At 43.8% G+C, this 27853-nt stretch overlaps 2 protein-coding genes across 2 annotated transcripts; one reads left to right on the top strand and one right to left on the bottom strand.

The window, feature by feature from the left end:
* The first annotated feature begins 15 nt into the window (after positions 1–15).
* LOC134538070 (multiple epidermal growth factor-like domains protein 11) lies at positions 16–20137 on the top strand. Its single transcript, XM_063379058.1, has 6 exons — positions 16–248; positions 5147–5267; positions 9413–12186; positions 13310–13488; positions 16504–16689; positions 18630–20137. The coding sequence occupies exons 1-6, from the start codon at positions 139–141 to the stop codon at positions 18719–18721; spliced, it is 3462 nt and encodes a 1153-aa protein (XP_063235128.1). The 5' UTR covers positions 16–138; the 3' UTR covers positions 18722–20137.
* A 1263-nt stretch (positions 20138–21400) lies between these two features.
* LOC134538069 (ketohexokinase-like) lies at positions 21401–26191 on the bottom strand. Its single transcript, XM_063379057.1, has 5 exons — positions 26043–26191; positions 24886–25002; positions 24049–24256; positions 22860–23104; positions 21401–22356 (listed from the first exon to the last, which is right to left on the bottom strand). Exons 1-5 carry the CDS (start codon positions 26168–26170, stop codon positions 22059–22061), a joined length of 996 nt encoding a protein of 331 aa, XP_063235127.1. The 5' UTR covers positions 26171–26191; the 3' UTR covers positions 21401–22058.
* Between the last annotated feature and the right edge of the window lie 1662 nt (positions 26192–27853).

Genomic DNA, 27853 nt, shown 5'->3' with positions numbered 1-27853 from the left:
GGATGGTTGAGAGAGTGCGGCAGTGGAGCAGGGAAGGCGCGCCTGGCGCCGCAGATACCGGGCCGGAGGAACACTGCTATCTCCCCGCGCAGCCGACACAGCTTCCCACAGGAGCAGCAGCCCGCACTCTGCGCAGACATGGCGTGGTGCGGCGCAGGTCTCCTGGCCCTGGTGCTGCTGTGCGCCGTCTCCAGCATCCAGGCCTCCAGCATCCAGGCCTCCAGCGGCAAGTGTGTCAGGAGGGTGCCGTGAGTACACACCCGTCACGTCCACCCCGATCCGCAACGGAGACGCACCACAACGCCGAAATACCACAACACCGAAAAATGTCATTGCAGGACTGCCACAAAGGTTAGGTTAGGTTAGACTAGACTAGGTTAGGTTAGACTAGACTAGGTTAGGTTAGACTAGGTTAGGCTAGCCTAGGTTAGGCTAAGATAGGCTAGGTTAAGTTAGGTTAGGTTAAGTTAGGTTAGGTTATCTTACGCTAGGTTAGGTTAGAAGGTTAGGGTTTGATTGTGGTATTTCGGCGTTAAGGTGCATTTAAGAAACACGCACAAATTCATTCAGTTGTTATTTCGGCGTTGTGGTACACAGCAGTTTTCTAGCTGTCGGCGTTGTGGTCAATTTTGACATTCGGCGTTACGGTATTTCGGCGTTGTGGTAACGACCCGACTGGAACTATCATCGAGCACTTTCTGAGGTTATACTCCTTCGGGCGCCCTGATGGAGACGTTTTCTCTTATTTACCATAAAGTGGTTTAAGAGACCGTTACTCGCTTTCCATCATTTGATGGATTTTATCATTCATTTAATTGAATTAAAATTATTTATGCACCAGCCGGAGTCATAAAGATGGCGGACCCCACGTGTGGCAACATGCACCAGTATATACTAACTTCCGCGAACATCGAGGGATGTACTCAGCGTGTTGGCTAAAATAAACTTAATGATGGTGAGACCATTCTGAAATAAAATTTTGTAAACTGGAAAAATCATAAGTTATAATTGCAAATAAAAAAAATAACTTTAATATATTAGCCAGTAAAATTGTGTCGAAATAAACATGGTGTCAAGATATTTAGCATGTTGTTGGTTCTCTAAAGCATTACGAACGCGGCGTTATCCTTTAAGAATTTTTCAAAATGATGTTGTAGTACAATATATACATTAAAATAAAACTATCCTGAAACATTTTAAAACACATAAAAGTAAATATATGTATGAATATATGTTTCTGCTTGAACAACAAAAATCAGTCTTTAAATATTTCCTACAAAAAATTTATCTTATTGATCTCATTCAACATTTAAGATCTAACAGTAAAAATTCCATCACTAAATTTATTTTCTTCTCATGGAGTCGGATATATGCAGGCTAACAATTGGTTGTGTCCCTACAGTCTGAATAACACTGCACTATCTCTACATTTAAATGTTAACTAAGGGTTGTCAAAATTAGTATTGCCGGCAATTTCGTGTATTTTTTAAGTTATCGTTATTTATTTTTGTGACTAAATTATAACACAACGTAATAATGGATACTTTTACTAGGGGAAATTTATTTTTGATACCTATTTGCGGTGTAAATTCTGCGATGTTCACGGAAGCAACATATACGGATGAATAACGCGGGTACACCATCATTTCGAGATTCCTGAAACTTACACAGGTGGCAGCACCGTGTTTACACATTTCCGTTCAAACCGACTTCCGTTCCATTCGCGACATTACTCTTACCAATGCCGTATCCCGAGATCAAGTTATTAAAACATCAAAAATGTTAAAATAAATTTGTAAAGATCTGTCAGTGCACCGAACTTAAAGTCTGCTAAATCTATGTAACACTGCATAGCCGTAAAATCATCCGGGCGTCGCGCTACGAGACCGACAAAGTTCACAAATTACCGAAATTTTATTTCCATTTTCCTCGCTCAATAAAATAATAAATGCATAATTATCACTGCAGCACAGATATCAACAAATGGTTCATGTTAGACAGACTGTACTCCCCATTTGGCTGCGTTACATCAGTAACTCACCAAGTTCACAGCCAACAATATTGCAAATCCGAAACCTAACTCCAGGAATTTGAAATAGATGACACTGTTCCTTAAATATCTCAATATTTAACCTGCATAGCTACTATAATATGTCTGCGCCGAAAATGAGTTATAACACCAAAAAAAAAAAAAAAAAAAAAACAGCCCGCAAACTTCAGTTCACTTAGCACTATGCCAGGCTACTAATAATCCGATAATTTAAAACTGCACAGTCACTGGATGCAAATTCTTAAGTATTTTCTGTCAGTTACTTCCATGAAGGAAAAAAACTAGCATTCGCCCCGGGGGATCCCTCGTGTCACGTCACTGACGTACTGCCAGGGGCGTAGCCAGGGGGGGGGGTTTAGGGGTTCGAACCCCCCCCCCCTACCTTAGCTCCAAATCATTAATTAATTTCTTATTCATCACTCAAACAAATTTCATATTAAAATTAATAAAATTTTTACCATTACAATATTTAAATTTAAGTACCGAAAACTGCTAAAATAGCAATATTATACACCTTAAAATCCAAATATTCCCGGGGGAGGACCCCCGGACCCCCGCTTTAATACGGGGGGGGGGGGGCATGCTTCTTAACACCCCCCATACGCAAATCCTGGCTACGCCACTGCGTACTGCCTTATCTTATCGTTCGATGCAGAAGTTCTACCGGATCTTATACTCCACAAGGCGGGAAACGGCCGTTATCAGGAGCTCGACGGAACACGGCCAGTACTTCTTCACTCGTCGCGCCTATGCTTGCAGTGACGTCATTCGCCATCCACTCGCTGCCGCGCGACCCCAACACGACAGCTGCGTACTTGCCAGGTGTACAAACCACACGGCTGAAAACATTTCAACAAGAAAAAATTTTTGACGTGATAACGTCTTATAAATCGATGAACGCCGGCTGCACTCACGAAAAATTTGTCACGTTCCGCCTGAGCCGAGCGTGCAAGAACCGGCCAAACCACCGTGCGAGAAAATCTATAATATCAAACAGGTTAAGGAGGGCTTTTTTTTAACTAATTGTTCGTGATTATATTTAAACAAATTATTCAAAATTAAATTTGCGAAAAAACTGTAAATAATATTTGAAAATTAAAAAAGTATGCAATTTTTCATCAATGATTTTTCTTATGACGTTATCACGTAAAATCATCGTCCGTAAACCGACTTTACAGACAACCCCCTATTTTTTTTAATTGTATCAAAATAATAACCAAGATAAAAACCTAAGTTATTCAAACCCATAACTACACCAACTAAATTTATATGAATTAGCATTAAACATAACCAATAACGCCAACTAAAGAAACGTTAGTTTTCTCAAAGTGACCAGACGGACTGGATCCACTCGAGGCTGGAACCCGGCTCTAGAGACGCGCGGAGCCACGCAGGTAAGAGCCGTGCTGGTAAGAGCCACGCCGGTAAGAGCCACGCCGGTAAGAGCCGTGCTGGTAAGAGCCACGCCGGTAAGAGCCGTGCCGGTAAGAGCCGTGCTGGTAAGAGCCACGCCGGTAAGAGCCACGCCGGTAAGAGCCGTGCTGGTAAGAGCCACGCCGGTAAGAGCCGTGCTGGTAAGAGCCACGCCGGTAAGAGCCACGCCGGTAAGAGCCGTGCTGGTAAGAGCCACGCCGGTAAGAGCCACGCCGGTAAGAGCCGTGCTGGTAAGAGCCACGCCGGTAAGAGCCACGCCGGTAAGAGCCGTGCTGGTAAGAGCCACGCCGGTAAGAGCCGTGCTGGTAAGAGCCACGCCGGTAAGAGCCACGCCGGTAAGAGCCGTGCTGGTAAGAGCCACGCCGGTAAGAGCCACGCCGGTAAGAGCAGTGCTGGTAAGAGCCACGCCGGTAAGAGCCACGCCGGTAAGAGCCGTGCTGGTAAGAGCCGCGCTGGTAAGAGCCACGCCGGTAAGAGCCACGCCGGTAAGAGCCGTGCTGGTAAGAGCCACGCCGGTAAGAGCCGTGCCGGTAAGAGCCGTGCTGGTAAGAGCCACGCCGGTAAGAGCCACGCCGGTAAGAGCCGTGCTGGTAAGAGCCACGCCGGTAAGAGCCGTGCTGGTAAGAGCCACGCCGGTAAGAGCCACGCCGGTAAGAGCCGTGCTGGTAAGAGCCACGCCGGTAAGAGCCACGCCGGTAAGAGCCGTGCTGGTAAGAGCCACGCCGGTAAGAGCCACGCCGGTAAGAGCCGTGCTGGTAAGAGCCACGCCGGTAAGAGCCGTGCTGGTAAGAGCCACGCCGGTAAGAGCCACGCCGGTAAGAGCCGTGCTGGTAAGAGCCACGCCGGTAAGAGCCACGCCGGTAAGAGCCGTGCTGGTAAGAGCCACGCCGGTAAGAGCCACGCCGGTAAGAGCCGTGCTGGTAAGAGCCACGCCGGTAAGAGCCGTGCTGGTAAGAGCCACGCCGGTAAGAGCCACGCCGGTAAGAGCCGTGCTGGTAAGAGCCACGCCGGTAAGAGCCACGCCGGTAAGAGCCGTGCTGGTAAGAGCCACGCAGGTAAGAGCCACGCCGGTAAGAGCCACGCAGGTAAGAGCCACGCCGGTAAGAGCCGTGCTGGTAAGAGCCACGCCGGTAAGAGCCACGCAGGTAAGAGCCACGCCGGTAAGAGCCGTGCTGGTAAGAGCCACGCAGGTAAGAGCCATGCTGGTAAGAGCCGTGCTGGTAAGAGCCACGCAGGTAAGAGCCACGCCGGTAAGAGCCGTGCTGGTAAGAGCCACGCAGGTAAGAGCCACGCCGGTAAGAGCCGTGCTGGTAAGAGCCACGCAGGTAAGAGCCACGCAGGTAAGAGCCATGCTGGTAAGAGCCGTGCTGGTAAGAGCCACGCAGGTAAGAGCCACGCCGGTAAGAGCCGTGCTGGTAAGAGCCACGCAGGTAAGAGCCACGCCGGTAAGAGCCGTGCTGGTAAGAGCCACGCCGGTAAGAGCCACGCAGGTAAGAGCCACGCCGGTAAGAGCCGTGCTGGTAAGAGCCACGCAGGTAAGAGCCACGCCGGTAAGAGCCGTGCTGGTAAGAGCCACGCAGGTAAGAGCCACGCCGGTAAGAGCCGTGCTGGTAAGAGCCACGCAGGTAAGAGCCATACTGGTAAGAGCCGTGTGTGCCGCAGGTACGTCAGCCGGGAGAGCTACTCCTTCATCCAGAACCGCCGCGTCAAGTACCGCGGCTGGTGCTTCGTGGTGCGCTGCGATAAGGAGCGGTGGCAGCCGGAGACGCACTGGGAGACGCGCGTGAGTCCACACCTCGCCGCCGATTAACTAATTAATTAATTAAGAATGAAAAAAAATATCAGCAGAGTTTCAGGAGCAGAATGAGATTACCCCCCCCCCTTTCCCTTCCCAAATACCCAGCGATACTCTGACCACCAATACTTACCCACGAATGGAAACATTTTTAAAACTTCTTCGATTTTTTTTTTTTTTTCGCTGTCTGGAGGCATGCGTACTGATTCACGCAAATAAATAATAACTATTACATCGAAAGATTCACTACTCGTGAACACTCTTACACCTTACAAAATGAACTATAACATAAGTTTTTTTTTTTTGACATAATTTAAAATATTAAAATTTCACGATTTCTTGTGGGGATAGAAAAAGAGGCATTTAAAATGAGAGTATCCTAGAAAAAAAAACTTGCAATAACTACACTATCAATCATAAAATAATTTATAAAATTAATTTCTAAATATTTATAACCATTACATCGAAAGCCCCACTCTCACATTACAAGTAAGCTAACCCTCAATAAAATTATACTGATTAAAATTTATAATAAAAGTGAATTAAAAAATTCGTATAGAAAAATAAACTTACTTGCCTGAATTCATATTATCTTCCCAAGTATGAAAGATAGTGATATAAGTCTTAACTTAAGCTTTAAGGCCGATTCGTGGAAATGATAATTCCCGATATTTCGGCAAAATTTTTTTACAACCATCTTCAAAAAAATTTCGTTTAAACACGGATTGTTACGGCAATCTTTAAAACAATTTTAGAAATCAAATTTCTTATTTATGAAAAAAAAAAAAAAAAACAATTTCATCGATTTCATCGAAACCCCGCACTTTTTCGATAGTCCTAGCATTTACGAAACAATGATAAAGTGCTGCATTTTTTTTTCATTACAGTGTAAACGAGTAGCTGCAAACTAAAATAGATATATCAAATGAATATTGTAACGAACGCAAGAGCCAAGACTGCGACACGCGCCAGGTGGCCTCGCACGACCAGTGACGTCACACGCCACATGCCTCAGCGCGCCTGGCCGGGTCACAAGGGTGCCCCCCTTCCGCGCACCCTAGCAGCGACACGCCTCGTAGTGGTCTGGGAATTAAAGAGGCCGCCGCGAGGAGTGGCGTGAATAAACACCGCCTTTCTGGACTTTTCGGGCGTCGGGTCGGCCCGGGGTGACGCGACGTTTCCAACCGCCCAGACGGTTCCAGAAAGTCTACCGGCGGGTATAAAAACAGCGACGCTGGCCTCCGCGGCAGTTCGGAGAGTTCCGCGAGTGAAGGGAATGTGCGACATCGGCGGTTAGGGTGAGAGACCCCTCGAGAGTGGCGCGATGAGTGCGACTGAGTGGCGCGAGACTGTGTGAGGACAGGCGCGAGGTGAGGGGCGAACCACTGTCGAGCCTAGCAATACAGAAATCGGCAATTGCCGTGTTGGTACGCAGCATGGAGGGAGGGAAGATGATTAACTTTCCAAATATGGAAATTGTAGACAGACATCTTCTCGCAAGGAACAACATCCCCTTGGATTTGGAAGAGCTGAGGTCCCTGCTGCGTGCCAATTTCTAGAGACTCGGAATTACCATCGATTTTGAGGATATCAAGAAGCAAGCTGAGATGACTTATGGTCGTTTCGTGTTCGACCATACCAAGCCATTCAAGAGGTACGAACTGGTGAAGAGGCAGTAAAGTCATCCAGCTAACAAGCACAACAACAAACACGAACAGGGACGTGACAAAAACCAAGAAGGAGAGGAGGAGGAAATATAATTTACGAAGAAACGGGAGAAACAATTTCAAATCAAGGACAACTATTTTAGTGAAGATTTTAGATGGAAACGAAAACATTTGGATATTTTATAACAAGACTTGTGATATTTTTTCGGCGGCACATAAGAAAGAAATTTTATTCAGAAGACCTCAAAATTTTACAAGACTGACCAAGGAAGAAGGCACAAGAACGCAAGGACGGGAACAAGAGAGCAGGCGCAGGAAAGGGCCGAAGGTTCGGCAAGAAGGACTGGAATGGCTAAGGACAAGTCACAGATTGGCAAAGATAGAGAACACCCAGAAAGGCGGTGGGATCAGTGCCCTTGCATGTACATTGCCCCGGGTACTGGCAACCGTCCCGGAGCAAGGCATGCAAGAGATCCCACGCGGAGTGACTAGCAGAGTTTTACCAACAGCCGTCGTGTTTTTAATCATTCATGGATGCAACTGATGTGGATTTTAAACGATTTTTGACAAAGCTTTATTCTGGCTGCAGGCATGGTGGCTCAAACAGAATGGATAAGTTGTTTCTGGTTGAGGCTAAAGAATGGTACTAACCATTCAATCATGGCATATGGAACATCAAAGGCCAAAAATCCAGATGTCATCGAACACCTGATGTCATCTGGAGGAAGAAAAGTTAGTGCTCTTGGAATACCCTAACGGGTTCAGTCCTAGGAGGTGGAGGTGGTGAGGCTAGGCCGGGCTTCGGCCCGAAACAACTTGTCGAGCCTAGCTCCAGTGAGGAGTGCGAACTGCGGATATTGACAGACATCTAGCAGCCAAAAATTTATGAAACAAAGATACAATGCTGCATTTGTTTTCGTTATGCTGGAAAAGATGAAGAATTTTAATTTTAAAAAGTAGTCATGATTTGAAGCACACTGAGAAAAACCTATAGACCATGCATGTGGACCCAATACATCGTTAGCCCCCACTTTTCATGCACATCCGTGCATTTTCGAAACAGAGATACACGTAAATTAGGTTCACACCTCATAAATTCATCAATACTCCCCCAGGCATATGATCCCGTTAGGGTGTGATCCTGGTTAGGAGAAAGATGGGTCTTTTACATGCCTGACACTGTTACCAGTGCCAAATATGGGTTCCGAGAACCGGGAAATAGATCCACCATTTCCAATCGCAGCATGTTACTGGTGAGTGCACTGCTAGGTCGAGAGGTTGAGGAGACCCATCCCAACTTCGGCCCCACCGACCCGCCCCCAGCTCCGCCGTAAACCCCCAGACCACCTACAGAGCCAGCCCCCTCTGTGGGATCTGAGAAGCTACGACACGGAACCATACCTCTCACATCCCTGGGACCCCTCGGTCAACCAGTTGCTCGTGATCCAGCTGAGGCCTATCCAACCTCTGCTAGCTCTGCAGGCTAGTACCCGAGCTTAAGTAGCTCAACACTTCCACTCGTCAGCAGGGCGGGGACCCCTCGGAGTGTTCTCCAAGCATAGGCGAACCACTACCACCACTTTTCCTACTCCAATCCTGATCCCGAGCCATTAGGGGAAATCTCAGCAGGGAACAATCACAGTAAAGGATCAGTCCCGTGGCACCCTTCATTTTCAGGTATAGTGCTTTCCCGGGAAGCCTCACGACGATCGAGCCCCCCCCCCCCCCCCCCCGAATCAGGACATGGATGTCCTAGGTTACTTCAATATCAGCATGTCTCCCGCCCGATGGTTACAGCTGTGCCAGAGCCCGGGAAGGTAAGGTAGCACCAGACCAAAGACTGCCTTAATAACCGACTCTTAGACTATCCCCCGCCCAAGGGTTACAGCCTTGCCAGGGCCCAGGTGCCCAGGCTGGGAGGATACCCCCGCCGCGCTACCACCCTTCGCTATTCCATATGCATCATGAATTCTTCACATTGAATCCGATGCTTTGAGGCACCACCTAGGGTTTGGGGGTCCAAAACTCCCCAGTGGACTTTCTGCAGGAGCAAGGCGTAGTCACCTGCCCACAGCTTACTAATCCACCAGAATTCCCGTTCCGACACACCGAGGAAGTCAGAGCAGTGGGCACCCCCGGCATATCCCATATTTGTTTAAACACTGGTGCCACGAGAAGGCTATGGGTTGCCGTAAGCGGGAGAGGCTGTATATTCGCATCGCACAGCCTTTTTGGAATCCTGCTGAGAGCTTCACTCAGATACTAGAGCCGACTACAGCTCCGACACGTCATGAATCCGCTCTTTATCCCCCAAGGCCCACAAGGAACCCCAAGGGATGCAAGACCCTTAAGCCAGTCAAACAGATACAGTGCAGAATTTGTTTTCGTTACGCTAGAAACTACTCAGAACAAGGTTCAAGGTTGAAGGGACCAGAACTGGTGACCGCTGTGCGGGGTGTGTTGCAGACTGTGATGCGCTACCGCAGCGAGGAGCACTGCTGCAGCGGCTACAAGGAGGCAGACGGCGGCAGGTGTGTCCCGCACTGCTCGCAAGGCTGCGAGCACGGCGCCTGCACTGCGCCCGACACCTGCAGCTGCGACAGCGGCTACGTCAGCGTGTCCGTGCACAGCTGCATCCCGCACTGCCCCGGCGGCTGCCTCCACGGCACCTGCACGGCGCCCGACATCTGCAGCTGCCACCCCGGCTACAAGAACGAGAACGCGACCTCCTGCGCCCCCGTGTGCGCGCGACGCTGCATCAACGGCAGATGCACGGCGCCCGGCAGCTGCAGCTGCGACCCCGGGTACAGGCGCGGCAGGTACAGCGCCCAGGTGTGCGAGCCGGTGTGCCCAGGGGGGTGCGTGTACGCGGTGTGCGTCGCGCCCGACACCTGCCGCTGCCTCAGCGGGTTCGTCAAGGACTCCAACCGCTCCTGCGTGCCTCACTGCCCGGGCGGCTGCGCCAACGGCTCGTGCACGGCGCCCCGCACGTGCACGTGCAGCGAAGGGCACGTGAAGGACGTCTCGGACTCCTCCGGCAGGACCTGCATCCCCCACTGCCCGGACGGCTGCAGTAACGGCAGGTGCACGGCGCCTGGTGTGTGCTCGTGTGACTCCGGCTATGTCAAGGACACCTCGGATGTCTCCGGCAGGACCTGCGTGCCGCACTGTCCGGGCGGTTGCAGTAACGGCTCGTGCACGGCTCCTGGGGAGTGCACGTGCAACACTGGTCACGTCAAAAACCCGGCGGATGCGTCAGGGAGAGCCTGTGTCCCCCACTGTCCCGACGGATGTGAGGACGGAGTGTGCACGGCGCCTGGCGTGTGCACGTGTGACACAGGCTATGTGCACAACACCACAGACCCTTCGGGAAGAACCTGCGTGCCGCACTGTCCCGAGGGATGTGTCAACGGCACGTGCACCGCGCCTGGGATATGTACCTGTAACAAAGGTTACGTCAAGGATACCCTGACCGCGACCGGAAACATCTGTGTCCCCCACTGCTCCAATAGTTGCATTAACAGCGTGTGCACATATCCCGGTGAATGCACCTGCAATCATGGCTACACGAAGTATTCAACAAACGGCTTGAATAATACGTGCATTCCGTATTGCAGTAATGGATGTACAAACGGTACTTGCACTGAACCTGAAGTTTGTACCTGCTTTGCAGGGTATGTGAAAGATCCAGAAGACACTCTTGGACGGACGTGTACTCCAAACTGCCCTGAGGGCTGCGTTAATGGAGTATGTGTGCAACCTTATACATGCTCTTGTAATGAAGGCTATGTAAAAGATACAAATGATTTTTCTGATAGTGCTTGTGTTCCTTTTTGTCCACATGGATGTGCGAATGGTGTCTGTGTGTCACCTGGAAACTGCGAGTGCTATACTGGCTTTGAGAAAGATACCGATGATTCGTTCAATGCGAGTTGCAAACCAGTGTGTAAGAACAAATGCATAAATGGAAACTGCGTTTTGCCAGATACCTGTTCTTGCTATGAAGGCTACATTTTTGATAACAATGACAAATTCAAATGCAATCCATTCTGCAGTGGAGGATGCATTAATGCGAATTGCACTGCCCCAAATAATTGTACATGTTGGGAGGGATTCACAGAAGATAAAAGCGATGAAAGTGCTCGTTCGTGTATTCCTGTCTGTGAGGGAGGGTGTGTCAATTCATGGTGCACACAACCAGATTCCTGCACATGCTGGGAAGGATACGAATTAGATGAAGTGTCAGTCAATAAAAATGTATGCATTCCAGTGTGTTCTTCCAACTGCACTAATGGTCAATGCACAGCCCCTGATACTTGCACATGTTTCGATGGCTATATTTTGGATCCAAATGATGCAGAAAATAACACATGCATTCCAATCTGTGAAGAAGAATGCATTAACTCCAAATGCGCTGCTCCAAATGAGTGTGTATGTTTTGAAGGTTACGAAAAGTACCTTCCAGTAGATTCAAACAACACCTGTGTACCTTCATGCAAATATGGCTGTGTAAACGGTTTTTGTTCTGCCCCTGAAGAGTGCACTTGCTTCGAAGGCTATGAAAAGGTTGAAAACGATGGGGAAAATAACACATGTCACCCCAAGTGCTCCGAAGGGTGCATTAACAGCGAGTGTAGTGCACCAGATGTGTGCAGCTGCTTCGACGGATATGAGAAACTCAATAGTCGCGACAATACGTGCTTTCCGATCTGCGCAGGAGGGTGTACCAACTCAAACTGCACAGCGCCAGACACCTGTGAGTGTTGGCCTGGATACCGCAGGAATTCTTCAAACACGTGCACCCCGACTTGTTCCAAGCCGTGTGTCCGTGGCGTCTGCTCGAGCCCGGACGTGTGCACCTGCCTCGATGGATACAGACTGAACATGCACGCGTGTGAACCGACGTGCCCTGGAGGCTGTCTCTTCGGGAACTGCACGGCGCCGGACGCGTGCACGTGCTGGCCCGGGTACGAGCTCTCGGCGGACGGGACCTGCGCCCCGGTGTGTTCCGGCGAGTGTGTGCACGGGTCGTGCCGACTGCCCGAGGTGTGCGAGTGTGACGCGGGCTACGCGTGGAGTGACACGGAAGGAGCCTGTGTGCCGTCATGCCCTGGAGGATGCGGCGATGGGCAGTGCGTGGCGCCCGGGTCATGCGAGTGCCCTCCCGGGTCCCCGTGGGACAGCTCTCTGCAGAGCTGTGTGGACGCATGCTCGCATTGCCACAAGGAGCACACAACAACGTAAGTTGACAATGTTTAATAGATGTAGACAATGTCTTACGACTTAAATGATTTTTTTTTATTGAGCATTCAAGGAGGTCAAAAATTCGAGCAATGTTTTTTTGTTAATTTTACTTCACACATGAACAAGATAACAGAAACATATTAGCTCGGCTTCTGATATTCGTAACAGACAAAACAAACATGAAAATTGTAGTATAATAATTTAATTTTATTTAAAGTGATCAGAATGGTGTAGAAGTCAGGTTAATACAAGCTGTGACAACTTTTTACTTGGAGAATCAAGACTCTCGTATTTTGCAAGAGAATTAAGTGGTTAATCTGGATAATTAGTTGATGGATTATCTCGGGTTACTGGTGAATTCCAAATGCTGTTTCACATAAAGTTTGATTCCCAAATTTCTGGAAATGAAGTGTGTGTCTCTCAACATTATCACATATTACCAAAGGCAAACCACCAGCGAACGGATCAAAGAATTTCGTTGACTCAAAGATTCGTTTATTTTTAAAGAATCTTTCATGAACGACACATAACTACTTCAAAGACCATTCAAAAGTCTCTTAAATGGCAATTTTTTTGATGTCATAATTTTTGGAGAGATTATATCCAAAGAGAGAAACACTGTCATCATGATTTACATCAAAACACTAAAAAAATACCTACAATTTATAGATGTTCTAATAGGGAAGAATCTAATTATAAGAGTCAGTACCAATAAATGGGAACTAAATTGCTTTAAGGATCGTTTAGCTTTTAAAATAATAACACCTAGCTAATTTAGTATTTTTAATTGGTCTCTGTGAATTTATTTTAGAACCTGCTTTAAGTATAGACAATGGTGTTGCATTGTTTTGGCAGTTGCACCACATGTGCCAGTGCCAGCCTGGCTGGACAGGAACACGGTGCAGTGAGCAGCGAGCTGTCCTGCAGGCAGCAGCGAGCTGTCCCTGTGACAACCACCTCACTCACTGCCTGTGTCCGCCAGGTGCTCCACAGACACCCTGGTGTGCCAGTGCCAGCCTGGCTGGACAGGAGCACGGTGCAGTGAGCAGTGTGCTGTCCTGCAGGCAGCAGCGAGCTGCCCCTGTGACAACCACCTCACTCACTGCCTGTGTCCGCCAGGTGCTCCACAGACACCCTCGTGTGCCAGTGCCAGCCTGGCTGGACAGGAGCACGGTGCAGTGAGCAGTGTGCTGTCCTGCAGGCAGCAGCGAGCTGTCCCAGCCCCGAGACCTGCCCCTGTGACAACTACACGTGCGGCACTCAGGACAACCACCTCACTCACTGCCTGTGTCCGGCAGGTATGTTCCAGACGGAGCTACGCCCCCTCGCTAATGTGGCTGCGCTCTTCGAGAATAGAGGCTGTTCTTACTATGACTTTGGCTTACATGGAGATATGCCTTATGTTAATTTTTTTTTCACTATGAATGCTACTGAATTCCTTTTCAGAATGGTTTTGACATTTGAATTTTTTTTTTAAAAATTAATAATTTAACAACTATGAGACTAATTTACGATGAATAGTACAATAACATAACAATACAGAAAAAGAATGCCTAATTTATACCATCGGAATTCATGAGTTTGCGATTGGAAGAAATGGTAAACAAATGAAATTTAGAAAATTATATTGTGTAACATCAAATTTTGTTGTGGTGAATAATATTCCTATTTTATATGATAAACTTTCATGAATCAGGCAATTCCTTAAGGAATTACTAGTGTTCTACTGAGATATCTCCAACTGTGCCATCTATTATCACAGGGGAATATAATTTTTTATTATTGATAAAAGCACTTTTTCTTTACTAATCTGGGTGTGCAGAGTTCATATCTGAAGTTAGTTTTTTTTCTGTAAGCTACCGTTTTTCCACAATTTTTTTTATTAAGTTTTCACATTAATGTAACATGTTCAAAATTATTAACATTTATTTAAACGTTATAATGTTGGCTATTATCTTGATCACCGTCGTGGTGATTTATTTTGTTCATTTTTACACAAAAACATGTAATGACACAAAATACAGCAGTGTCATACTGTTTTGAAATAAAAAAAAAAACCTTAAACACTCTTATTTTCACCATAAATATCATACAAAACACTATCGGGTTCTAATTAGGCAAGAATTAGCGCTTGTAGCTCTTGCTATTGTGAACTTGCTCGGGACAATCTCGTTTGATACTCCAGCAGAGGTATGCCTCCTACTCCTGTCCATCGCCTTGATTGCTCAGGGTTTGATGGAAGCTGTCCTTTGCTCGTCGCTAACAGCCCCAAGGTTTTCAAGGTGTCTGTTCAGGAAGAGCATCTTAATGCCCATGTTGCATCCAAGATCGCGAAATACCATTAACATCCTTTGATCCAAAACTTCGAAGTTTTCTGCCTTTTTGTTACCTAGGAAGTTCTTCATGTCTGCTACAAAAGACATCCATGTTTCTTTCTTCTTTTCATCCATCTTCATGACAAATTCCTCGTCACGCACAAGGTCCCTAACTTGAGGTCCATCAAACACACGCATTCTTTTATTTTCTCGAATAACAGACCAGGAAAAGCAGAAATAATATGTTCGAAACAATGTCTTTTTCAAATTTTTGCATCAAGCCAAGCTTGGTGTGAAACGGAAGAAGATGAATCTGTCTTGGCTCATTCACAATATTTGGCATCCCTACTTCCAAAGTTTGACGTCTGTTTCCAGTGTTTCTCCCGAGCATGGATATCCCCCATGCACAGGCAGCAAGGGTATTTCGTGAATCCTTTCTGATGTCCAAGGAGGACCTTTACCATTTTAAAATCCATGCAAATGATCCAGCTATGGTCATAGCTGAGTAAGCTGATCATTGATTTGATGTCATTGTATTCTTCACGCAGATGAACTGAATGTCTAATTGGAAATGCTCGATAAATATTCTCATTACGCAATAGAACACATTTCAGAATGCGCTTATAGCTATCAAGAAAAAGACGCAATTTTGTTGAACTATAAGAGGTAAAACCTAGCAGACTAAGAAGACTTTCGATATCATGTCAGCAAAAATGTTTGTCTTCAGAAAAGAATATGACAAAAATTTGTTCCCGCTTTCTAAAATAAGAGATTTGAGCTGAGTCTTGCAGCCTGGAAGCTGATAACTCAGCTGCGCTCTTAGAGAGGTTCAGATCACGAACTAAGTCATTCACTTTAGCTTGACTAAACTACCGGAGGTTAATTACTGCCTGGAATCACAAGATCCATCAGACAATTTAGCCATTTTCCCCTGCGCATTATCATAACACTCTTGATCACTATGTTCACTTTCTTCGTCCTCAAAAGAAACAAAACCATTGTAAACTGGAACCGGAATTATGAGAGTGTGGGACAGGTTGCATTGCTGACGGAATACTAGGATATAAAATACCATGCCGGGGTTTTTTGCCGACACCTTTAGTATTGTTCAGCCAGAAATAGCAATCGCTGATGTGTTCTTTCGGTTCACACCAAGCCATGGGAACACCAAGAGACGTGTCTTTTCGTTTCCCTCTCGTCCAGTCCCTAAGCGCGTCTTCACAGTAGTCAATTTATTTTCTTGGTGGCCGAGTGGAACTTCACAATCGGTTGCTTGCGCACGTCTGACAAATAATGGAATTTTCCGTCTATGAAATTTAAGTGTGTAACAGCCACATGTATAATAGAAGACATAAGGGCTATTAAAAAATGTATGCCGATTTGAAGATGCCATTATCCAGTCTGATAAGAGAAAACTGTTTTAGTCATATATTTTTATGTTTAATACAATAAATATGATTAATTTTGAATTCATACAAATTATTTTGTATTAATATTTACATAATTAGATTTTTGAACCCTTAATTACCTTGTATTTATGCTGAATCTATGAGTAGTAGTCCTCTAAATTAAGCGGGAAATAAAAAATATGCAAAAAAAGTCGTATTGCACGAGAAAACATATATTATATTTGGATTCAGCATTACCTAAATATATAGAATCAGTTGAAAAATCTCATGCGACAACACAAAAAATTATTTCTCTGTGTTATCGATGGAATACAATAAGAATAAACCTACATCGGTGAATGAATACAATACAAAAATTTAAAAAATATATATCTCATATCGTGTGATATTTGCTAAACATGACTAGCTCATTATGATTAATATTTTAGTGATCATAATATGGATATGAATATGTAACTCATTTATTTAGCTATATCACGTTTGTGGTCATGTCTGTTATAAAGATTTGTTCTTCAAGTATTCGTTGTAAAAAAATTTTCTCCTTTCTTTCAGCAGTTAGATTGTATGTACATTTGATGGCTTTTTGCAGGATCATATTCTTGCAAGAAATCAGAGTTGCTAACTAAAAATGATTTCAAGACGTTGTCATCACTGACCACAATAGTTCTGCTGTCGTCGGTGGGAGCCTTGGCTCTTGTGCTGGCAGTGACGAAGATTGCGGCTGCTTGCAGTGATCGCTTTGCGTTTCAACACAAGCATTTGCACGGAGAACAAGGTGAGATTACGTCACCAAACAATCTCTAAAGCTATTAAATCGCCAAGTTTCTGTTTGTGAATTACATTAAAACATTTCATTTTGTCCATAACATTTTTTTTTTTTTTTAAATTTAAACACCAATAGTACATACCGTACTCGAATAGTTGTAGCATCACAGAAATGAATAACACAATATTAAAGTGCAAACAAATATTTAACAGTTACAACAAAATATAAAATAAAACAATAAAACTTCTCGAGAAACAAAGTAGTGAGATAGAAAAACCATGATATATATAAACATTTACTTAAAATTTATCTTAATAATAAATTATCAGTTTTATATACTTAGTTTTGTTTATGTTATGCCATTTTGGATCATGTTATGCCATTTTGGGTCCGATCACTACCCTATTTAAGGTAAATAATTTCTTATCTTGTTCTAAATTAGATTTCTGCCATTTCTTGTCGTCCGCAACCATTTTCTCTTATATTTCTTCTGGTTTCTGGCTAATACAATGTGTCCATAAAATAATGTTCCAATTATGAATTTTAATTGTATGAACTGTATGCGTTTTACAGTTTTGGTTCAAGGTCACGATTGAAGAGTAACTCAAACAGTTTTAGATAAGCGCATGAGCGAGTACTGCTTTGTTGTTTTCTCGCTCGCAGCGCCACCTGCACAAAATGGCGATTCCTGAGCGTAAAGCGTTTTGTGTTTTGCAATATGCTAAGAGTGAATCTGTAATTTCAGTTCAATTTGCGTTTCGTTTGTACGAGAGTGTCAAAGTCATTGGCCGTTGGATTGGTCGTAATGGTCGAGACGACAGATCTCTTTTTCGCTGGACTCCAAATCCACCTGACATAACTCAATGCATTTTTTTTCCTTTGGGACTTTAAATAAGATCGTGACTACGTTCCGCTACTATCTAATTTACCAGAATTGAAGAGGCTATTACTTCCGTTACTGCGGACTTGTTAACAAAAGTGTGGAAATAATTGGACATTAGGTTGTTTGTGTGCCGTATAACTAAAGGTGAAAATAATGAACATTTGTAAACAAAAAAAGATCTACTTAGTTTACCTTCAAATTGATGTATGATTTATTTTAAGGTGTCTAAATTAAACTTTTACAATATACCACTGAAACAGGTACGTACATCCTTTTAGGGACATTCTGATTATGGTTTAGACATCTAAAAAATTTTCCTGACCTCCAACCTGGAATTTACTTTCAAAAAACTCCTTATTGCTCTTAAATACATAGATTACAAGTTTTTAAAATAGTATTGATTTTCCACCTTCTATGTAACACATTACCTTTTATTTTTAACTTTTCCTTCAATCGTCATATGCATGTCTGGGTGTTCTTTCAAAGTGTTCCACTACTCATATAGAATTTTTTTTTATTATCAAACTCCTTTACTAGCCCATTTATAATTTAAATATTGGAGCTGACTTTCAACTGTGACCTTGCGATGTCCTTTTACTCGGTGATATCTCGCTCTTGTTATCTTAGTCGGAATGCTGCTGTTTGGTCCATGATGTGTCTGTTTTACCAATTAATTTTCTGTTCGTAAATGCTTTTAGTAGAATGGTAAGATAATATTTTCCTGAATGGTTATTTGAGTTCCGCTGTTGTCGGTTGACAAGAAGGGCTTAAATGTTTTCCTGTAGTCAGCCGTGGTTTTTCTGGAGTTTTTTTTACTCAGGTATGATAAAAAAAAACAGGATAGATAATTTAGAGGGTTCAAGAATAATTTTATGAATAATCTCTATCATATGTAAGTAGAATTTTTAAAATTAATTTCAATGCAGATTAATCAACCTTTTACCTAATTAGCTTTAAGTTACTATAGAGTCTATTTAGAAAGTTAAGTTTTCATTTTTTTATGTGTAAACTATTATAAAAATTTTCTCAATTTAAAATATCTATTATAATTTATTTCTTATTTCAGGTTCACTTATCATTCAGAATCCAAATTTTGTATATTCTAATGAAGAGAATACCGAAACAGAAGATAATTATGGTAATAGAATATTTATGTGAATAATGAGTAATATCATCTCATAAGAAAATGAAAAAAACCCTCTTTTTTTTAAAAAAAAAATTGTAAAAGTTAACCGAGAAGAAGCACTGAAAACAACTCGACCCTAATAATACAAAAAATAATTGTATTAATTTCATCCGGAGGAAAAGAATTACCTAAATTGCATTATTATTATTATTATTATTATTATTTTCGAAGAAAATTTTACTGTAAAACTTTAAACAATTTTAAAATGTCATAATATAATAACATAATAAAATATATTTTTATGACATAGACGAGATTAAGGTTGAAATCTTGCGTTCTAGTTTCTTCCAGACTCCCTATGTCCTCTTAAGCTAGTGCTCATGATTCAAACACTTGACTGAAGCCAGTCCCAAGGATGTATCGACAAGGCAGAAACAGCGAAGATTGTCTTAAGTCCGTGTTGTGTGCGTTGGAATGGAGCATCTGTGTGATAAATTTTCTGCGGAACATTCAACAGTCGCCGAGACTTGCTTCGTACAGGGAACAATTTCACTGGAGTCGTAACTTAAGAACAGTTTTTTTTTAACATGGTAAATGTATGTTAAATTTTATGAACACAACAATTTTAAATGCTCTCAGCTAGAACATCAGCGGATTTTTGGCATAAAAATATCTTGGTAAATGATTTTAAACACAGAGAATGCGCATTTAATCAACATAATATTTTATTCTGTAACATGTGAACTAACGTTTTTCTCGTGGTGTAAAATTTGAAAATACAATTTTTTTATTTGTAGAGGACATTTAGACACGAGTAATGTTCCTTCAGCTGGTCAATACAAAAACTTTAGGCATCCAAAATTCTAAATTTTTGAAGAGCTGTTTCCAAACAGTAGTTAACACAAAAGTTGGATTTATGACGTACTAAGTATTATGTACTTTGGGATGATCCAAATAAAGTCGTGGACCATCTACATAAATTAATGACTTCACGATAACTGGGAAAAATTCACATGCTAATGAGATTCTTGCTATTCTGTGGGGCTTGGGTGAAACTGGCTTTATATCAAAATAAGTAGCGTTGTTCCATTGCATTCAAGACTCGTAGAGTCAGCCGTGAAATATTTCCATGCATAAAAGTGGTGATCGATGACATTGTATACAGCATTCCATATTAATCTGTGACTACAGGTTTTAGTTATATTTGAACTGCATTTGACATATATTTTAAAATACACATACTCCAAGTCCATCACACAAAAGACATGTGAGCTTGTTACTCAAGCAGTGATACATACTTTGAGACCCTCAGGCATTTTCAAAAATTTACAAAGAGACACAAGAATGGGATTTTATAACAAATCGTGCAGAGCATTAAAAGCCAAATATTGATGACTGTTCAGTCGACAGTGAAATTAAAGTGGAGAATATTAAAAATTTGGACTAAAGTCTAAAATCGTTATTATTTCCGGTGCCTTAAGACCTTCTCATTTTCTGCTACACACAGTTCACAAGAACATCGGGGTCATAGCTTGAGCGGGCTTAAGCATAGGTTGGAGAGTGGGTTTTTTTCCAGGTGCATGCTCGGTGACCGCAGAGATAGGGAGGGGCGTGATTTAAATGGCGTGTGGGCGATTTTCGCGCAGTGGTGTGTGTGTATGTATATATACTGTTATTCCCCTACTATAATGTTTAAGTCAATACATGTAAGAATGTTTGTTGCTGAACATTAGATAAACCCCCACAAATAATTTATTTTTATTTCTCCCTTTCCCTGCCCAAAAACACCTTTAATGCCTTCTATTTTCCTTCATATGTAAAAAAGGACCCTAAGTAGCTTTTCTCGAATAGCTGGTACAAAATTTTGCAAAAATTTTTTGAATGTGTTATGTGCATAGTCCTGCATATAAACGTTTAATTAATGTAACTATTTATTTATCTCATATGTTATTTGAATAATGGGTTTTTGCTTAAGATGACGAGAGAAATCCAAATCTCTGATGCTGGCTCGCACTGCATACGTCACCCGCGTTTAAGGAAACAAGCCCACACTCCCGTCTGTAGAGTTGAGTACGTAGCGATTCGAATTTATTTGGAAGTATTGCCTATCACTAAGACCATTCATTACACATTCTACTGAAGTATTTCCCCCCCCCCCCTCCCCCCTAGATTTTCTTAGAATTTAACTGAGTGAGATGACAAATTTATGTTTGATATATTGTATTTTCATATGAAATAGTTTAAAAACGTCCATGTAATTTCAACCTCGGAAATTCAACTCTTATTTGAATGTAATCTAAAAAAAATAAAGTATATTTATGGTCTTATATTTTATATATGTGAAAGGTAATTAACAGTAACAAATATTTTTTTTAATTGAGGTTTTATTTCTATAAAAACTTAAATCTAACGAAAAATAATTTACATAACTTTGTTCATACTTTATATAGAAATAACATAAAACACGTTTTAAAAAATTGTAACTGATAAATTATTAATATTTTACATAACAATGGTTTTACACAGTAAAACACATAATTGCACTTTATATTTACACTTTCTTATTTATAACCAACATATATACAAGAAACTTCTGCAGCCTAGATACTAAGCTCGGCAGTAAAGGTCAATTCTTGGACTGTTTTTTATTTATCTACCATAATTTAATTTATTTTAGAAAACACTGTTTGGAGTTATTGGTGCTGTATTGATGGTTTGATAATTTGTAAAATTTTATATTTTCATTTGAGATATACTATAGCAGACTCAAAACATTCATAAATAATACGTCCAAAATAAATAACCGAAAAAAATTAATTTGAGCAAAGCAACTCGAAGAAGTTTACTTGTTCGTTTTTGTATTTGAACCTTGAATTTTACTTCAGACAGGTTATATATACATTAAAATGTAAATACAACAAGAGATATCCATTTACTTAAAGTAGTGACACAATTTATTTCCAAAACAAACCATAACACTGGGTAAATATGAGACGATGTTCACTTGGCAATGTTGAATAAAAATATATAACTGTGTTGAGAACGGTTTTGAGTGCCACACTTGAAGTAACAGCAAGTGAACCAGCTCGCAGGTGAATCAGCTCGAAGGTGAACTAGCTTGCAGGCGAACTAGCTCGCAGATGAACTAGCTCGCGGGTGAACTAGCTCGCAGATGAACTAGCTCGCGGGTGAACTAGCTCGCAGATGAACTAGCTTGAAGGTGAACTAGCTTGAAGGTGAACTAGCTCGCAGGTGAACCAGCTCGCAGGTGTACCAGCTCTCAGGTGTACCAGCTCGCAGGTGAACTAGCTTGCAGGTGAACCAGCTCTAAGGTGAACTAGCTCGCGGGTGAACCAGCGCGCGGGTGAACTAGCGCGCCAGGTAAGCAGTCGGCCTGAGCCCGTCCAGCAGCTCGCGGTACACCTTGCGCAGCCCCGAGTAGCCGTACATGCCGACCTTGGCGCCGGCGATGCGGCAGGCGAAGCTGGTGGCGTGCTGCAGCGAGTGGCCCTGGTTCAGGCTGAACACCGCGGCGGCCAGGAAGGTGTCTCCCGCGCCCAGGGTCTCCACCACCCGCGGGGGCGGGTGCCCGGGAGAGCGCCTCACGCTGCCGTCCGGTGACCTGCAGGCTGCGCCCTCCTCGCCCCACGTCACGATGATGCTGGCGCTGCAACACCCCCGGGTCGACCGTCAGGACTCTGATGTGCCATGCCGGATAACGTTGGTACATCCATGACATGTCAGAACAATGTTCGTCATTCATTCATCAGCCTTGAAATAAATTTAAAACTATTAATCAACATTTGTGCCTGGAAAGAAGTCCAAATTGGGAAACATTTTATTAAAATTGATCAGACAGGCTGATGAATGCTCATGAATTTTTGATGATTACAGATGAAAAGAAAAACAGACAGAGGAAAATTTGTCAGCTAAGAATGGGAGACGACAATACCGTCCTGCAAGGCAGAGAGGGACGAGTTGTGTCGGGCCGAAGCCCGGCATAGCCTCACCACCTCCTCCTGGGACTGAACCCGTTAGGGTATTCCAGGAGCACTACTTCGTCTGTTCGTCCAGATGTCACCTGATGGTTCGATGGCATCTGGATGGTTGGCCTTAGATGTACCAGAGAAGGACAGTGGTTGGCGGTTGAAGGCGAGGACGGGCGCTCACCTCGGCTTGGTGTGGCGCGACACGGCCTCCAGGGCCGCCTCCATGCTGGGCCAGCCCTTCATCGCGGCGTAGTCCTTGGACACGAACACCACGTCGGCCAGCGACGCCAGCGCCAGCACGTCGGAGCAGCAGCGCGGTCTCTCCAGCTCCACGGACACGCGCACGAGCCGGCCGCCCTCCGCGTGCCGGCGGTTCCACTTGGCCACCTCCTCGACCATGCGCGCCACGGCCACCACGTTGCGACCCTGAGACACCACCGACCACCGCACCAGGTCAGCCCAAGCCTCGAGTCCTCGTGCGGGCACAAGGCTCATGGGGCCAAGACACCGTCTTCACTCATAGCGGGCAGTACCAGTCTTGGTTGAAATGAACTCATAGCTACAGGACACCATGGATTTCAGGTCGCCACTGCCTTTGTCTTTGCTACCCATCTTGGCTTTCGACGATAAACCTCGAGAAAGTAGTAAATCGCGTCGATATTTCGCTCGAAGTTGGACTGAGAGCCAAAAAAGGTGGTGATGTGGAACCGACTCTTACCACCTTCCGGTCAACATTTGCTCCTCGACTTTGATGATGCTTAGAGAATACAAAGCACAACATCGATGCATCTTACACCTCAGTTGTAAACAATGCCCATACATTTAAATAGCAACCCCTCATCTACAACGAGAAACAATGTGCTTCATTTGTACTGGTATGATTATTTTCTCGACGTTATTCCTTTCGAATTTTCGAGTTCGTAAATTGTATATATTCCTAACTAATTGAAAGGTAATTTATATTTAAACAATATTTCTTCTTTATACTTAATCCCTCATCCATTTTATGTTTGGCTTTACAGGAACAGCAAAATAAAATACATATTTTTGTCCTCCTCAAGTGATGCGAAATGTTGCACCTACATGCTTAACTGTGCAAGAAAAAAAGTGTCAGAAAATTGTCGGGGGAGGGACGGAAGAGTGCCGAAGGAGTGTCCGAGTGTCGGAGAAGTGTCCAGGGAGCGTCGGGGGGAGTGCCGAATAAGTGTCGCAGTGTCCAAGAAGTGTCGGAGTGACGGAAGAGTGCCGAAGGAGTGTCCGAGTGTCAGAGAAGTATCAAGGGAGCGTCTGGGGAGTGCCGGATAAGTGTCGCAGTGTCCGAGAAGTGTCGGAGTGACGGAAGAGTGTCGGGGGAGCGTCGGGCAGCTCACCTCGAAGTGCACCCACGAGTACTGCGACAGATCGAGCCTGCGGAAGTCCTCCAGGTCCAGCTCCGGGAGATCGCTCTCGTTGTGTATGATGGTCCTCAGGCCGTTGGAGTTGTTGACGAGGACTGTGGCTGCCGGCGCCTCGCAGTCGTCGTACAGCGGGCAGTGCTGCGTCGAGATGCCGTGCGCCGTGAAGTTGTCCACGATGAAGCTGCAACATCCGCGCCCTGCTCGCCACACGTGCTTCACCGCCGTGTGCTCAGTGCGACCCGCGGGGAGAACTACCGGCCGACACTGTGCCACGTCCTACAGTGTCCAGGGGAGGAATACATGAGTCAGGTTCAACTTTCTGTCAACTCCATACCACGATACCATGATAGGTGTCTATGAGTGTGCCACAGCTTCCATCGCCTCCATGTTTCTGAATGGCTAGGAGTGTGATATAAGAACCCACTGAAAGAAAGATTTGTTTGCCGCAACAATGTATTTGTTTGTACGTGGGCAAATAGATACGTACAGTTCATTCAAAATAATATTTTGTTGTATGGAAGATTTGGTTGACCTGACAAAATATTTTTTTTTGTAAACAAAATTATAAATGTTGTTAGGGGTACAAAATAAATCTTGGTACATATACAATTTGATACTCCCAACCAAATGTTACGTAAATTAAGTAAATATTTGTTTCGCCGTTTATACAAACAAATATTTGTTTGTCCCAAACAAGTTTTATTTTTTTCTCTGTGCAAGCAAACTTGGTCTTGTCGTGGGACGAGATGTGTTAGGAGAACACGGTCGCCAACTGAAGTGCGAGAGGCAGTGGTGCGCAGGGGTACCAACCTGGCGCTCTTCTTGCCGCTGAGGGTGCCGAAGAACTCGCAGTCTGCGCCCAGCAGAGCCAGCACGGTGGCGCTGTTCGAGGCGTTGCCCCCGCGCTGCCAGCGGTGCTGCAGAGCCCTGCACGGCAACACGACACTCAGTGTTCGGGTCTGCATCACAACTTGCACTCTGTCACATGACAATCTTCAGTTTAGATATTCTGACAAATGTGAATACTCACATTCAACATTGCTAACATCAAATTTCATTTAAAAAAACTTCAATTGGCAAATATTTATTTGCTGATGGACACAAGCGTGAATCTCACTCATACTCGTATTTAGCTTTGGTTAGTATCAGTAACACAAAGCCATATACATCTAGCATTAGTCCCGATAAACGAGATAACATTTGAAAATATTAGCGTTATTGAATTATAAAATGGGTTTGTGCACATATTTGCTAGAATTATAATTGTAGTAAAGTAATTTTAATGGACTAGTTCAAGAACTGTTCTACAAAACTTTTACGGCTATGAAATCTCGGTAAAAACCAATTTGGTTTTGAACATATATTCCTTAAAATTAGCCTGAACGCTGCTGATTACAGCCAGGCTGCAGCTATTTTTTTTTTTTTTTTAGACAGTAACAAGAACATTACTACACATTTCCTAAACAACTAGTTTCTACACATCACAGAGATTGCCGTTTCTTCCTTCATGATTGAGACACATTGCTTCGTGTAAATTAATGCCATACTAATAAATACTCGGACAATTTCAACAATTAGGCCCAAGATGATAATTACCTATCTTTCAGAATTATTGTGATGCGTAAACTATTTAACAATTTTGTATTTCTACAAAATAAAATAGTTACATTAGCAGACTCGAAGTTACGAACGCTAGCCAGCGTTTTAATTAAAGCGAAGTTTTTAAAATGCCAAATGAAAACATTCTACTAGTCACTGATAATAACACCCTTTTGGAGCGGCTCTGCAGAAATAGGCCACGGAAATGCTGGAGAATGAAGGAGTGGTGTTAGCGAGGGTGTGACAGAGGACTGTGACCCAGCGCGGGGACATCAACTCGGTGGCGAGGGTGAGCAAGTTACATGCTCCAGTCCCTCCAGGGCCCGGCCAAGGAGGAGGGAGGGCGAGGCAGGCGGTGGAGCACTCACATCTCCTTCACGTCCTCCTCTATGGGGTACTGGCGGAGGATGTAGACGCTGTCCAGGCAGGCGAGCCCCACACACAGCACCTTGCCGCCGGCGGAGCGCGGCTGGGACCTCTCGATGAAGTAGGGCATGGTGTCTCTGCTGGGAGCTGACTGACTGCCGCCCCCAGCCGCCCCCGGCTATAAGTACCGCCTCCAACTGCCGCGTCAGCGCAGCCGAGGAGCCGTCGGCCGCGCGCTGACCTCTGACCTCGCCTGAGTCTGCGACGCTGTTTCTCGCGGGTTTGCACCAGAGCGATAAGGAGAAACGCAGATTCAAAAATCTTTCAAGTGCGGTCAAGAATCTGCATGTGTTTTGCAAGCGAATTCTGCTGAGGTGACGATAACTAATCTGGACGGCCGTGAACTGGCGGACAGCGGACAGACACTTCCTTGATGGAGACCTGGACAGACCTGGACAGACCTGGGCAGACCTGGGCAGACCTGGGCATACCTGGGCAGACTTGGACTGACCTGGTCGCTCTGTCCAGCGGCGGAACAGCATCATCTGCGGAGGGCGTTTCACCTGTCGGGACAGGGCGAGGTTTATAGCACCGCACTAGGAATAGTCGTATCCGATGTTAAAAATGACAAGTATTAAATAACAACAGTAATTTTTTTTCTTAAGAGGCCACTCCAGTGTTTCAGGGGCACTACGCAACCCGCGTTAACCTCATGAGATTCAATGCTATTTTCATTTTGCTTATAACTAATTAACTAATATAGATTTCGAAATGATGCTTGGTTGATATGTAAGACAACGATACTCTTATCAAAGCCCCTTTCTTCAAAAACGTGCATAAATTATGGTTCAAACTAAGACAATACACTTATGCATATTAGTAAAGATTAGTATAAAACCATAATTTATGCACGTTTTTGAAGAAAGGGGCTTTGATAAGAGCATCGTTGTCTTACATATCAAGCAAGCATCATTTCGAAATCTATATTAGTTAATTAGTTATAAGCAAAATGAAAATAGCATTGAATCTTATGAAGTTAACGCAGGTTGCGTAGTGCCCCTGAACACTGGAGTGGCCTCTTAATTTAAAATTTTTGTGTTAACAATAAAAAAAATATGTTCTCCAGATGTATAGGACAACATGTTCATTTTTATTAAATGTATTTGGCCCCATGTCTATAAGGTACATTTTACCGCTGTATATGTTATATATATATATATCATTTATAATATTACAATGGCTTACAACAGTAGAACTCCAAAATATGTATTTAAAAAATGAAAACGTTTAACTATTATTTTTAAGATATTATTATTGTCTAAAGATATGTCCATGAATAATTTGTTAAAGTATCATAAAACCATTCATATTACCAGCAATATAGCCATATATTAAATAAAGCTGAAAAAATCGAAGACTTGCTCTACTTAAAAGTTTCAATTTTGTGATATGGTGTCCTATACCGTCGAGGTGCAGAAATAAGTTTAATTTATTTCTTAGTATTGAAAAAAGTCATTATGCAGAGACTGAAAACAAAATACGCTTATGTATTGCAAGAGAGGATAAAATTCAAATACCTTTTCTGCTACTTCTACTTATAGCTTAAATGCTAAGTATAAAACTATGGGCCATAAATACAATTATTGTAAACCAAAAAGTGTTGAATCACAGGCTAACCGATCGAGAGGTTTCACAACTCGTAAGCCAATGATCAGGGGACATTTGCCCGAGTATGCATAGTAGAATGGAGTCCAACCAAGAAGTCATGCAACCCGCAATGTCCCAGTCCCTGTATAAGGTTAATATTGAAGCT

Source organism: Bacillus rossius, chromosome 13 (assembly GCF_032445375.1).
Source record: "Bacillus rossius redtenbacheri isolate Brsri chromosome 13, Brsri_v3, whole genome shotgun sequence".
NCBI classification, from domain to species: domain Eukaryota; kingdom Metazoa; phylum Arthropoda; class Insecta; order Phasmatodea; family Bacillidae; genus Bacillus; species Bacillus rossius.
This window is presented reverse-complemented; position numbering and strand designations above follow the sequence as displayed.

Bases quoted from the DNA above. Each gene is read 5' to 3' on its own strand.
- LOC134538069 (XM_063379057.1), bottom strand. From the start codon at position 26,170: ATGCCCTACTTCATCGAGAGGTCCCAGCCGCGCTCCGCCGGCGGCAAG. The intron at 25,003-26,042 runs GTGAGTGCTCCA...GTTGCCGTGCAG, and splicing joins GAGGAGGACGTGAAGGAGAT to GGCTCTGCAGCACCGCTGGC. The intron at 23,105-24,048 runs GTGAGCTGCCCG...GTGGTGTCTCAG, and splicing joins ACTCGTGGGTGCACTTCGAG to GGTCGCAACGTGGTGGCCGT.
- LOC134538070 (XM_063379058.1), top strand. From the start codon at position 139: ATGGCGTGGTGCGGCGCAGGTCTCCTGGCCCTGGTGCTGCTGTGCGCC. The intron at 5,268-9,412 runs GTGAGTCCACAC...GGTGTGTTGCAG, and splicing joins AGACGCACTGGGAGACGCGC to ACTGTGATGCGCTACCGCAG. The intron at 12,187-13,309 runs GTAAGTTGACAA...TGTGTCCGCCAG, and splicing joins CACAAGGAGCACACAACAAC to GTGCTCCACAGACACCCTCG.